General features: G+C 50.6%; 1 protein-coding gene across 1 annotated transcript; it reads left to right on the forward strand.

The window, feature by feature from the left end:
• Window positions 1–326: 326 nt before the first annotated feature.
• On the forward strand, window positions 327–8,395 carry DLL1 (delta like canonical Notch ligand 1). The gene is made up of 11 exons (XM_068676843.1): window positions 327–733; window positions 909–1,220; window positions 1,354–1,414; window positions 1,579–1,836; window positions 4,222–4,282; window positions 4,777–4,907; window positions 5,059–5,228; window positions 5,367–5,583; window positions 6,309–7,101; window positions 7,214–7,331; window positions 7,714–8,395. The coding sequence occupies exons 1-11, from the start codon at window positions 674–676 to the stop codon at window positions 7,717–7,719; spliced, it is 2,187 nt and encodes a 728-aa protein (XP_068532944.1). The 5' UTR covers window positions 327–673; the 3' UTR covers window positions 7,720–8,395.
• Window positions 8,396–11,568: the final 3,173 nt, after the last annotated feature.

The following is an 11,568-nucleotide window of genomic DNA, read 5'->3' on the forward strand; positions in this document are numbered from 1 at the left end:
AATAATAAAAAAAAAAAAAGAAAGGGGGGGGATCAAGGCTCCGACGTGACCCGCAAGCCGCCGCTCGCCGCCTCCCAGCCCCGACGTGCGCAGGGCGAGCGCAGCCGCGCAGAGCCGGAGCCGCTCCCGCACCGCGCCGCACCGGGAACTACCGCGCTGCCGCCTCGGCAGGGATTTCCACAGCGCCGACTCCTTTTTTTTTTTTTTTTTTTTGTCTGTTTTTTGTTTTTAAATCTTCCTCGGCAAGCCTTTTCTCTGCCTCAGTTGGGAATTAAGTTGCTTTTCATTTTTTTTTTAATTTTTTTATTTTTTTTCCTGGCGAAAAGGAGGAGCACCGTGGATTGGGAAAGAAAGAGAGTTTAGCAGATCAATCGTAAACTTTTTTTTTCCCTTCTTATTTTTTTTTTCTATTTTTGCCATCCGAAAGAGCTGTCAGTCGGCGACAGGCTACACCCAGAGGTGTCAGCAGAGGGAGAAAAAAAAAAAAAGTCCGAGCCGCTCCTGAAAGAAGGAGACCGTGACAGTAACTCTTCCAGCTCCGCTGGGGCGAGCGGCTTTGGCCGCTTCGTGATTATTTTTCTTTGATTTCCCCCGAGAGACACTTTCCCCTTTCCCCCCCCCGCAGACAAGACAAGGGGGAGGAACGCGAGGGCACCAGAGCTGCCCCTCCACCATGGGAGGCCGGTTCCTGCTGGCGCTCGCCCTCCTCTCGGTGCTGCTCTGCCGCCGCCAGGTACGTGAGGGGGGACGAGGGGACGGGGGGACGAGGGGACGGGGGGACGGGGACCCGGACACCCCCTCGGGGGGTCCCCACAGAGGCTGGGGGGGGGGGGCAGCGAGCAGGGGGCAGCCGTCGGGGCACGGGGCCGCTGCGGGGACTGACCTGTCCCCGTCCCCGTCCCCGCCAGGTGTCCGGCTCCGGGGTGTTCGAGCTGAAGCTGCAGGAGTTCGTCAACAAGAAGGGGCTCCTCAGCAACCGCAACTGCTGCCGGGGGGGCGGCCCCGGCGGCGCCGGGCTGCAGCAGTGCGACTGCAAGACCTTCTTCCGCGTCTGCCTCAAGCACTACCAGGCCAGCGTGTCCCCCGAGCCGCCCTGCACCTACGGCAGCGCCATCACCCCCGTGCTCGGCGCCAACTCCTTCAGCGTCCCCGACGGGGCGGGCGGCGCCGACCCCGCCTTCAGCAACCCCATCCGCTTCCCCTTCGGCTTCACCTGGCCCGTAAGTGAGGGGAGGCGAAGGTTGGGTGGCAGGGAGGGCGACCCCGGGGTGGGGGCTGGCGGTGCTGCCCACCCACGGCACTGGCTGTGCTCACGCCGTCGCGGCGGGTTGTCTCTGCCCCTTGTCTCCGCAGGGCACCTTCTCGCTCATCATCGAGGCTCTCCACACGGACTCGCCCGACGACCTCACCACAGGTACCTTGTCCCCCACGGACCCCTCCCCAGGGCCACCCCCTCGCCAGGGAGGCACGCAGCCCCCCTCACCCCATCTCCGCGGTCCCCATCCCACCAGACACCCCCCTGTGAGCATCCCCCTGCCCGCTGTGGGCACCCTGATCACGCTTCTCCTCTCCCCGCAGAAAACCCCGAGCGCCTCATCAGCCGCCTGGCCACCCAGAGGCACTTGGCGGTGGGTGAGGAGTGGTCCCAGGACCTGCACAGCAGCGGCCGCACCGACCTCAAGTACTCGTATCGCTTCGTCTGCGATGAGCACTACTATGGGGAAGGCTGCTCCGTCTTCTGCCGCCCCCGGGACGATGCCTTCGGTCACTTCACTTGCGGAGAGCGTGGCGAGAAAGTCTGCAACCCGGGCTGGAAGGGCCAGTACTGCACTGAGCGTGAGTGTCCACCTTCGTGTCTCCCCGTGAGCTCTCTGGGAGGTGTTTCCCTGACATCAGGCCCCATGGGAGAGGGGGAACCGGGCTGGAGTGCGTGAAGGGCCGGTGCTGTGTGCAGGCTTTACTGGTGTGGGGGACAGGGGGTCCTCAGGCTTACCACAGAAAGTTAGCTCAGGCAGCTCCACCTCGAGCTCATAAAATGTCAGTGCCAACACCACACTCTTGCTCATTCACTGTAGTTGTCAAATCTGGTGGCAGAATGCTCAGCAGTTGCTTGAGGATGTGTTTAAATGCATCAGGAGTCCCTTTTACACCTAGCCACCCCTTCAACCTCGGTACACTGATACCATCATTATGGGGTACGGGGCTCCAGGAAAGGAAGCTAGGCCTCGGCAACATCTGTGTGGCAGGCCTAATGGTAGGCTTGTAGCTGTCTGCTGTCTTGCCACCTTGCATTGAAAAAAGTAGTGGGAGAGCCGAGATATGCCCTGTGGCCTGTAGGATTTCTCATTTGGGGTACTCATACGCTGCCACTGACAGAGGCTTTTCACCTGGAGCCACAGGTCAGCTTCCTCCCCATCGCTCTCCTGTGACATTGCCGGGTTCATTGCTACTGACAGAACAGGACAAGGGACACGAGTTTAAAAGTGAGCCTGATCCTGAAACTGTTCAGGAATGCAGTGTACTGATACAGCAGGAAAAGCTGGGCTAGTGAGTAGATGACAGAGAGGACAGATAGCCAGAGATGTCAGGTACCACCAGTTTTTATGAGGTTACCCCCCTTCGTAGACACATAGCAGCATACAGGCAAACATACAGGCACAGAGCTCCTGCTGCGGTGTGTGATGGCATTCTCTGTTTGTGTGCACACATATGTCTGAAGTACACTGGCAGATGATGCACTGAGTGCTCCCCTGCAGCCATCAGAGGGCCAGGTGGGCTGAGAGAAAGCAGCTATAGTCTGTAAAGCAGCCTCTCTGTTTTCTGTATTTTCTTTTAAAGCCCACCTACACTGTGGTCTCAGCTGAGCTGCTATCAAGTGATCTCAGATTGGTTATTCACACCGTCAGTGGCTGCTGAGATGCATTTAGCAGTTCATGGCACGATGTTGCACAACAAACAGCAGGCAAAGGGGCTTGCATTTCCTTTGATAGCGTTTTAAATAGGATCTACAACCTTTCCCATGATCAAAAGTGCCTATCCTGGCTATGTCAAGGGGTGGGGAAAAAGGAAGCATTTTGATAATGAGCTCTTTCGGGGCTGTCAGCACTTTCGGATGCCTGTGCACTGCCGCTCTTCCCCCAGCAAAGCAGAACGCTGTCCATCTTTCTCGACTCGTTGTGCTGTGCGTGCTGCTCTGCTTTCCGTCTCAGAAAACACAGCACAGCAGCAGCGTGAACCCGCTAGGCGCTGGAGCTGTGTTTATGTGTGCATGCAAAAAGAATGTTTTCCTGTTAGCAAGCCGAGCTCCCAGTGGCAGATTGCTTCCCGTCTACTTGCCCTCGGCTCCATTCTTTCCAACTTTGAGGCGATCCGATTATCAGCACTGATTCTTTCTCCCCTCCACCCCCCTTCCCCTCGCATGCCATTGTCTCCGGCTGGCTTTGTTGAATTAAAACTTTGCAGTGCCTGCTTAATGAGTTCCATAACCAGGCGAAGTAATGAGCAGAAGTCCCTTTTCCCCTCCCCTCATCCTCCCTCCCGCTGGCCCGCTTACCTCTTTACCATGCCCGGACCCACCCGCCCCTGCTCCGAGCGGGGCGGGGAGGGGGGGGAGGAGGGAGGAAGAACTTTAGACTTATTTATTTGAATAAGAAAAAAAGTTTTTGCAGCGAAATCACGCGCGTGCCATAGATTAGCTGTGGGCAGGGATAGGCTGCCCGGCCGCCGGCACCGGCCCCATTGGCTCCAGGGCCGGGGGTATTGTTGCAGTGGGGCAGCTGCTGGGAGAGAATAGACAATAGAGCAGCTGTCTTGCACTGGCACCCTGCACACCAGCTGTCCACTCTTATCTGCACACACACTTTCGGGGGATATTAAGAGGTGGAGCTGTGTGCATAGAATTGGAAAAAAGGACTTCTGACCCTCGCTGGGAAGGGAAGGGGGGCGAGGGGCTGCGGGGAAGGCAGCAATTGTGAGCCCTCTTTTGTCTGTGTGCAACTGTATTAAGAAGAATGCTCATCCCTGGCGATAAGTAAAGTGCCCAGCTACCAGGCGAGATCAATACTCCTGCAGGCTCCAGAGATTAACTCAGCTGCTATTAACTGCCCGGACCTAGCAAAAGGGGCTGGCTCCCCACCCACAAGGTGCTCTCAGGAGGGGACTTTGAAAAGGGAGGCGTTCGGCCCTGGAGCTTATGCCTCTCCCTTCTTGGTCTGTTTACAGCAATTTGTTTGCCTGGATGTGACGAGCAGCATGGCTTTTGCGACAAACCTGGGGAATGCAAGTAAGTTTTCCACTCCAACCCTCCCTCCCCCCCCTCTTTGTCTTTAACTTCAATGCTCTGGTGCTAAACAAGCCACCGGTCTTCGAGGGGCAGTTTAAATGCCTTTCTTCATATTAGATGGTAATTCGAGAAATCCAGGTGATGCCAGATCAAAGTATTAATCCACAAGTCAAACATCAGTGCCATTTATATTAACCTAACAAGTTTACAGTGCTGTGTGTAAGGTTTAGCTGTTTGTTATTAGAGTAAACAAATTAACTACCTGCAACTGGGGCTCTGTCTAAGGAAGTGGAAGAAATAGCTGGGACTGATGAAAGCTGATGCTACGGTTGGACTCGGTGACTTTCTCAGATGAAGGATCACTGAAGGCTTTTAGGAAACTTGATCCTTGGCATCAGTGTGTTTGCAGAGTTTGCGATAGGGTTTCCAAATGTGAGAAGTCTAAATCTGACGAGACTTTGTTGTCAACTTTTTTTTTTTTTTTTTTTTTTCAGATGCAGAGTGGGTTGGCAGGGGCGATATTGTGATGAGTGCATCCGATACCCAGGCTGCCTTCATGGTACCTGTCAGCAGCCATGGCAGTGCAACTGCCAGGAAGGCTGGGGTGGCCTTTTCTGCAACCAGGGTAAGTTCTCAGTCCTTGCCTGAGGACCTGTCTTAAAATGCAGAAAGCAGGCTGCTATTTCCAGCTCATCTGTGCTAGCCTAACCTTGCAAAGGAGCAAGTATCTTGACAGATTTCTCTCTTTTTTTTTTTTTTTTTCCAATGTTTTACAGACCTGAACTACTGCACCCACCACAAGCCATGCAAGAATGGTGCCACGTGCACGAACACTGGTCAGGGGAGCTACACTTGTTCTTGCCGGCCTGGGTACACAGGCTCCAACTGCGAGATTGAAATCAATGAATGTGATGCCAACCCTTGCAAGAACGGTGGAAGCTGCACTGTAAGTCTCAGTCACTTGTGCTCTATGAAACCCCAAGGGGCGAGTTAATGTCAGTTCTACTGATTTCCAGAATCCATTTCTGGATCTCACAGCAACTTCAGGTAAATATTTTGAACATTTCTCATGTCTTTCCCCCAGGATCTCGAGAACAGCTATTCTTGTACCTGCCCACCGGGCTTCTATGGTAAAAACTGCGAGCTGAGTGCCATGACCTGTGCTGATGGACCGTGCTTCAACGGTGGGCGATGCACCGACAACCCCGACGGGGGATACAGCTGCCGCTGCCCACTGGGTTATTCTGGGTTCAACTGTGAAAAGAAAATTGATTACTGCAGTTCCAGCCCTTGTGCTAATGGTAAGGCCAAATATAATACAGTGACCTTCTGAAAAGAGATCATCCAGTTGCTTTGGCTACTGGTCTGGAGTGAATAATAAGGCCCAGTGATAAGCCACGGGCTATGTCATATCAATGGTTGACTTGGTGGAGGAAGTGTGCTTAAAAGTAATGGTGTGGCATGGGTCACTGCTACAGATAATGTTTTCTTAAGGGGTCACTGTGGTGGGGTAACTTTGCCTGAAGCTTCATGCATTAAACTGTGGAGGATTATACTTCTAAATGATGTATAGCACTCTCTGGCATCTATGGATACGAAATGCCATACTGATACTAAGTATTATTATTACTTATAATCCAGCAATAGTAATCTTCTTGCTTTGACTAATGTAGTGAAGATTTTCTTTAATGCAGTCCTCCTTATTCAGTGCCACTTTACCTCTGTAATGTGAGATTGTGGTGTGAACCTGATCTGGACTAGCTTCATTGTCCCAGCTAAGTGAAATGTCAAAAAGGGAATAGAATGGTGAATAAAAAATAGATCCGATTAAGAAATACCTTCCTTTAAAAAAAAACACATACTTTTATGGTGGCTCAGACTTGGCAAAGATTGGGCTAACCTCTCAAAAGGGAAGTTTTTCTCAGCTGTGGTTTGTCATGATGACCCTGAGAGCAGCACTCAGGGCACACTTCAGGGAGGGTGTGACTGCAGCCCTCTCAGCCTTCGTGCCCTTAATGCCTTGCAGGAGCCCAGTGCGTTGATCTGGGGAACTCGTACATATGCCAGTGCCAGGCTGGCTTCACTGGGAGACACTGTGATGACAACGTGGATGACTGCGCCTCCTTCCCCTGCGTCAACGGAGGGACCTGCCAGGATGGGGTCAATGACTATTCCTGCACCTGCCCCCCCGGATACAATGGGAAGAACTGCAGCACCCCAGTGAGCAGATGCGAGCACAACCCCTGCCACAACGGGGCCACCTGCCACGAGAGAAGCAACCGCTACGTGTGTGAGTGTGCTCGGGGCTACGGCGGGCTCAACTGCCAGTTCTTGCTCCCCGAGCCGCCTCAGGGACCGGTGATCGTTGACTTCACTGAGAAGTACACGGAGGGCCAGAACGGCCAGTTCCCCTGGATTGCGGTGTGTGCCGGGATTATTCTGGTCCTCATGCTGCTGCTGGGGTGCGCCGCCGTGGTCGTCTGCATCAGGCTTAAGGTGCAGAAGAGGCACCACCAGCCGGATGCCTGCAGGAGCGAAACAGAGACCATGAACAACCTGGCGAACTGCCAGCGTGAGAAGGACATTTCCATAAGTGTCATTGGTGCCACTCAGATTAAAAACACAAATAAGAAAGTAGACTTTCACAGTGATAACTCTGATAAAAATGGCTACAAAGTTAGATACCCATCCGTGGATTACAATTTGGTGCATGAACTCAAGAATGAGGACTCTGTTAAAGAGGAGCATGGCAAATGTGAAGCCAAGTGTGAAACGTATGATTCAGAGGCAGAGGAGAAAAGTGCAGTACAGCTAAAAAGGTATCATACATACTCGAGTGCTGGGGGTGGCTTTATTCTGAAGGGTGTGCGTGTCTTAGAGGTAGCGTTAAGCAACAGCCATCTCACCTATGTTGTCTGTCTTTGTCTTCAGTAGTGACACTTCTGAAAGAAAACGGCCAGATTCAGTATATTCCACTTCAAAGGACACAAAGTACCAGTCGGTGTACGTCATATCAGAAGAGAAAGATGAGTGCATCATAGCAACTGAGGTTAGTATCCCACCTGGCAGTTGGACAAGAGTTGGTGTGCGATCTCCTTCCAATGCATATCAGGGCAGCCAAGCTGTTCTCCGTGCAGCCACAGTGATTTGAACCTGTTGAAATCTGGCCGCCTTGAGTTTATAGTACTGCAGATGTTGCAAAAACTTGCTCTGGATTAAGATAAGCCCCAGTGGGTGTTAGAGGACAGTGACTTTTTCAGGCAAGGGGACAGCTATAGTGTGGTTGTGGTCTACTGACTCACCCCTTCGTATCCTTCATGTAGAGCCTGTTCTTGCTTGGAATGAAGGTGAAGTCTTGAACCTCTTCAGCCTTACTGTCCTCTTCTTACTGTTTATTAACCTCTTCTGGTCTCTGTGTTTTCTCCCAACAGGTGTAAAACAGACGTGATATGGCAAAGATGTTGTTCAGAACAATTTCAAAGGAGACGTGCCCCAATGAATGCTGCTGAAAGAGGAATGGGAGATAGATTCCTTCACTGACTGCTGCTGAGAAACTAAATTCAGGCTTGAGCTGGTTCTCTACTGAAGTTAGCAAAGTGACTGCAAAATAAAGAAACAAGATGGACACCAGGCAAGGGTCTGTGTTCAAGGATTACTGTTGCACTGCCTTTTATGAATTTTATCATTGCACTATGGTCAGTTGCTTTTCTATATATATTTAAATGAATGGACTTAATTACTACATAAGAAGCATGCACTGCCTGAAGTGTATATTTTGGATTCTTATGAGCCAGTCTTTTCTTGAATTAGAGACACAAACACTGCCTTTATTGTCTTTTTTGATACTAAAATGTGTTTTTACTAGGTGAGAAAAAGTGTGTTATTTTTTTGAATCTGTAAAAATATTTTCATGATAATTGTAAAGCTTGAGTATTTTGTGATGTCCATTTTTTTATAATTTAAATTTTTTGGTAAATATGTACAAAGGCACTTCGGGTCTATGTGACTATATTTTTTTGTATATAAATGTATTTATGGAATATTGTGCAAATGTTATTTGAGTTTTTTTTACTGTTTTGTTAATGAAGAAATTCATTTTTAAAATATTTTTCCAAAATAAATATTATTAATGATAACAGAAGTCCTATGTTTATTTCATAACTGATGATGAACTGGACTGAACCTTGTGACAGATACCTGACAGGTTTCTGAGGACTCTTGGGGAGATGGGGCAGGACCAATACCTATCACAAAGCATGGGGAACAACTTGCTCTTTATAAACCCCTCTTTCCCCTCCTGACTTAATGAATTGTTGACCCCATTGTCATGCTCACCCTTATCCCAAAGGCAAATGTCTGTCAAAACCTTGGGTAATGTTTGCTCAGTCCTGTTGGGTTGTGTATATATAAACACATACGGCCCCACTTCCCAAGGAAGAGCCATGCAGATGCGCTCTTTTGCAGCACAGGCATGGGGCTTGTCCTGACTCTGCTCTTCATTTCGTGCAACCTCAAACACTTGCCTGGAGCCCAGGGGAGTTTGGGACACCCAGGGCATGCCCATTGAGGCCCCTGGTGCCCACCCATGGGACTTGAGCTCCCCCAGTCACACCAACCTAGGGCTGGCCCTTCCCTCCCCAGGAAAAGGGGACACTGAGTTGACTGATGGCCACAACTCTCCTGACTGTGATACCTGCCTAAAATACCAGTTGTGTCTTTAATTTCAACCCTGCCCTTGGTGCCTGCTGCCATCATACTGGGGCAGTGTGTGACCCCATCCCCTGGCTTGGCCTCAAATTCCTAGGCTGTTTAGTTTGCCCTAACTAACTCTTCTTTGGGTCGTGCTTGTTAGTTAGCAGATACCCTTTGGAAACATGCAATATGCTTCCACCTCAGGAAAAAGAAGGACAATCTAGGAAATCTTAATTTAGGAAATAATTTCTTTCTTGACTCATTAAAGCCAATCTCACCCCAATTGTTGTGGGCCACCTCTAGTAGCTTCTGGGAGTTGATACAAATTACTTGCTTCCATTCACATCAGTGGAGGTGGACGTGGCTGCTATCCTAAATGAAAAGGATGGGGTAGCACATGTAATTAATCAAGCAATAATGGCAACTGCTGATCTATATCTAAATTATATACCCTCTCACCTTATTTTATTGTACAGGAATGTGAGAACAACTAGAACTGTACTTCTGTGTGGGGTCAGCAGATAACACACTGACTGCAGGGGCTTGTCCATCTGTAGGGTCTTCTCACTAAGCCAATCCTTAGACAAGATCTACCAACTTACTGCCCACAAAGTGACCCAACAGGGTATATATATGCTCTTCATTTATCCCAAAGGTTTTTTTTAGGGAAGGTTTTCATAAGGAGAGTGACATGAGGTACTGAAAAGCAGCCTGTGAGTGATGGTCTGGACAGCATTTTCAAGCTGGACGGTCACATAACATCCTGCCGATAATCAGCCAATAAATCAGACAGTGACCCAGGCATGACAGTGTGCATGGCAGCAGGGTGCTCGGAGCAACATAATCTCCCAGGTTGGACAAGCATGTGTGCTCATGCAGGTTTTATTGCTGTCTCTACTGCTGACTTGCTTTCCAAACCTGAGCAAATCACTTAATTTCTGTTTCCTCTCCTTCCTAAGCTTTTTTAGGGCCAACTTGCCTTGTGATCTGCTGCACTTTGCACAGTCAGTGCCAGGGTCTCAGCTGGGACCTCTTACTGCTGCTTCTGTATAAACAGCAGTAACAAGTGGAAGCCATTGATGGCTGAGTGCCTCTGTGATAACATTAGGTCTTCAGGGCTATAGCAAGTACCACTTCAACGTATTGCCAGGTAAAGGTCCGGAGAAGCATGCAGCTCCTTGCTCTGGTGAAGAGGCACAGCATCAGCTTTTAAGCAACTTTGCTTGAAGATGAAACGTCTTCAGAAAGCTCAGCTTGTCTCAGTGTGAGAACTGCTAGATGTGCTGAGTTTGGGGAATGAGGGAAAAAGTGCTGTGGGCAAAGAGAAGAGCAGGGTCTTGCCCTTCTGAAGCCCCTTCTGAAATGACAGCTTCGCAGATGAGCTGAATGGCTTTTCCAGCTTCTATTCTGAGCAGAGTTGGGGCTCTTGCCACAGGCAGGATTTATTTCTTGCAGTTACCAAGTCCCCCACACCTGCACGCATATACAGGGGCTCCTGGTGATCAGATTGAGGTGTGCAGTGGGGAGCGATGGATCCTTGCTCCACATCATTAGCACCTGACTCTTTTTGGGGAGAAAAGGATGATCTGAGCAGTGCATGGAGGTCATGCAGGTGGCTGTGCGCTCCTGTCTGCCCAGCCCCATGTACAGGCAGAAGGCCGGTCAGCTGCCAAAAAGCAGCAGGACCCCCCCTGTCAGCAGGGTGTTCAAAAGTCCTCCCCGGTCTAAAAAGAGAGGAGAGCTGGCCTGGGGAGGCCGTTTATCCAGAACAGCTGAGAATTCAGGGCCTGATCCAATGCCCATTAAAATTAATGGAAAGGCTCCAACGAGCTGTGGGGGCACGTGGCAGTGTGCCCCCCCCCCGGGCAGCACATTCCCAGGGCAGCAGCATGCACCCACACAGTGAGAAAGCCCGAGGCTGCTCTAGCCACCTATGTCCCTCCCTGGGGGCTCGTCCCCTGGGACAAGGGTGTCCCTTCTTGCTGGAGAGGGCACCCCCAGGCCCTGTCCCTACCTGAAAGCAAGCATGCGGGTGGCATCCCACAAATATTTTAGTGTGGGGACTTTCTGAATGAGACACATACAGCTTTCAAAATATAGGAAGCGTTGGGCTCAGGCAGCATGTCTTAGTTTTAACTGCAAGACCTGGGTTTATAAATTGCCTTAAATCGATATTTGTACTTTGTGCAGAAGGGCATGGGCGTCAGGAAACTTGGGTACTATTCCTGGCTCCACCACAGGCTCCATGTGTGACCTTGGGAGAGGAAGGATGGTCTGGTGGTCAAGGCGCTGCAGAGGGACCCAGGAGGGCCCCCTTCTATTTCCAGTGCTCCCTCCAGACTTCCTGTGCAACCTTGGACCTGGGTCACTTAATCTTTCCAGGGCCTTAGGAAAATGGGGGCCTCCTGGTTGTGCTGGGAGGGAGGAGGTCACTGGTACTTGTGAGAGGATATTGTGGTGGTAGGGAACGTTAAAATACCCTCCAAGGCGAGTGAAGCTATTTCCTATCCCCACATGTCTGGTTGCTTGTCTGCGAGATGATGAGCTATTTTTGTAAAGCAGTTCGAGATGCTTGCATGGAATAAAGACCCCTA

Source organism: Anas acuta, chromosome 3 (assembly GCF_963932015.1).
Source record: "Anas acuta chromosome 3, bAnaAcu1.1, whole genome shotgun sequence".
In the NCBI taxonomy this organism is placed as follows: Eukaryota; Metazoa; Chordata; class Aves; order Anseriformes; family Anatidae; genus Anas; species Anas acuta.

What these genes read in the sequence shown, in the direction of transcription:
- DLL1 (XM_068676843.1), top strand. Translation starts at nt 674, where the DNA reads ATGGGAGGCCGGTTCCTGCTGGCGCTCGCCCTCCTCTCGGTGCTGCTC. An exon ending in GCCCGACGACCTCACCACAG is followed by an intron (nt 1,415 to 1,578) that starts GTACCTTGTCCC and finishes CTCTCCCCGCAG; the next exon opens with AAAACCCCGAGCGCCTCATC. An exon ending in GACAAACCTGGGGAATGCAA is followed by an intron (nt 4,283 to 4,776) that starts GTAAGTTTTCCA and finishes TTTTTTTTTCAG; the next exon opens with ATGCAGAGTGGGTTGGCAGG.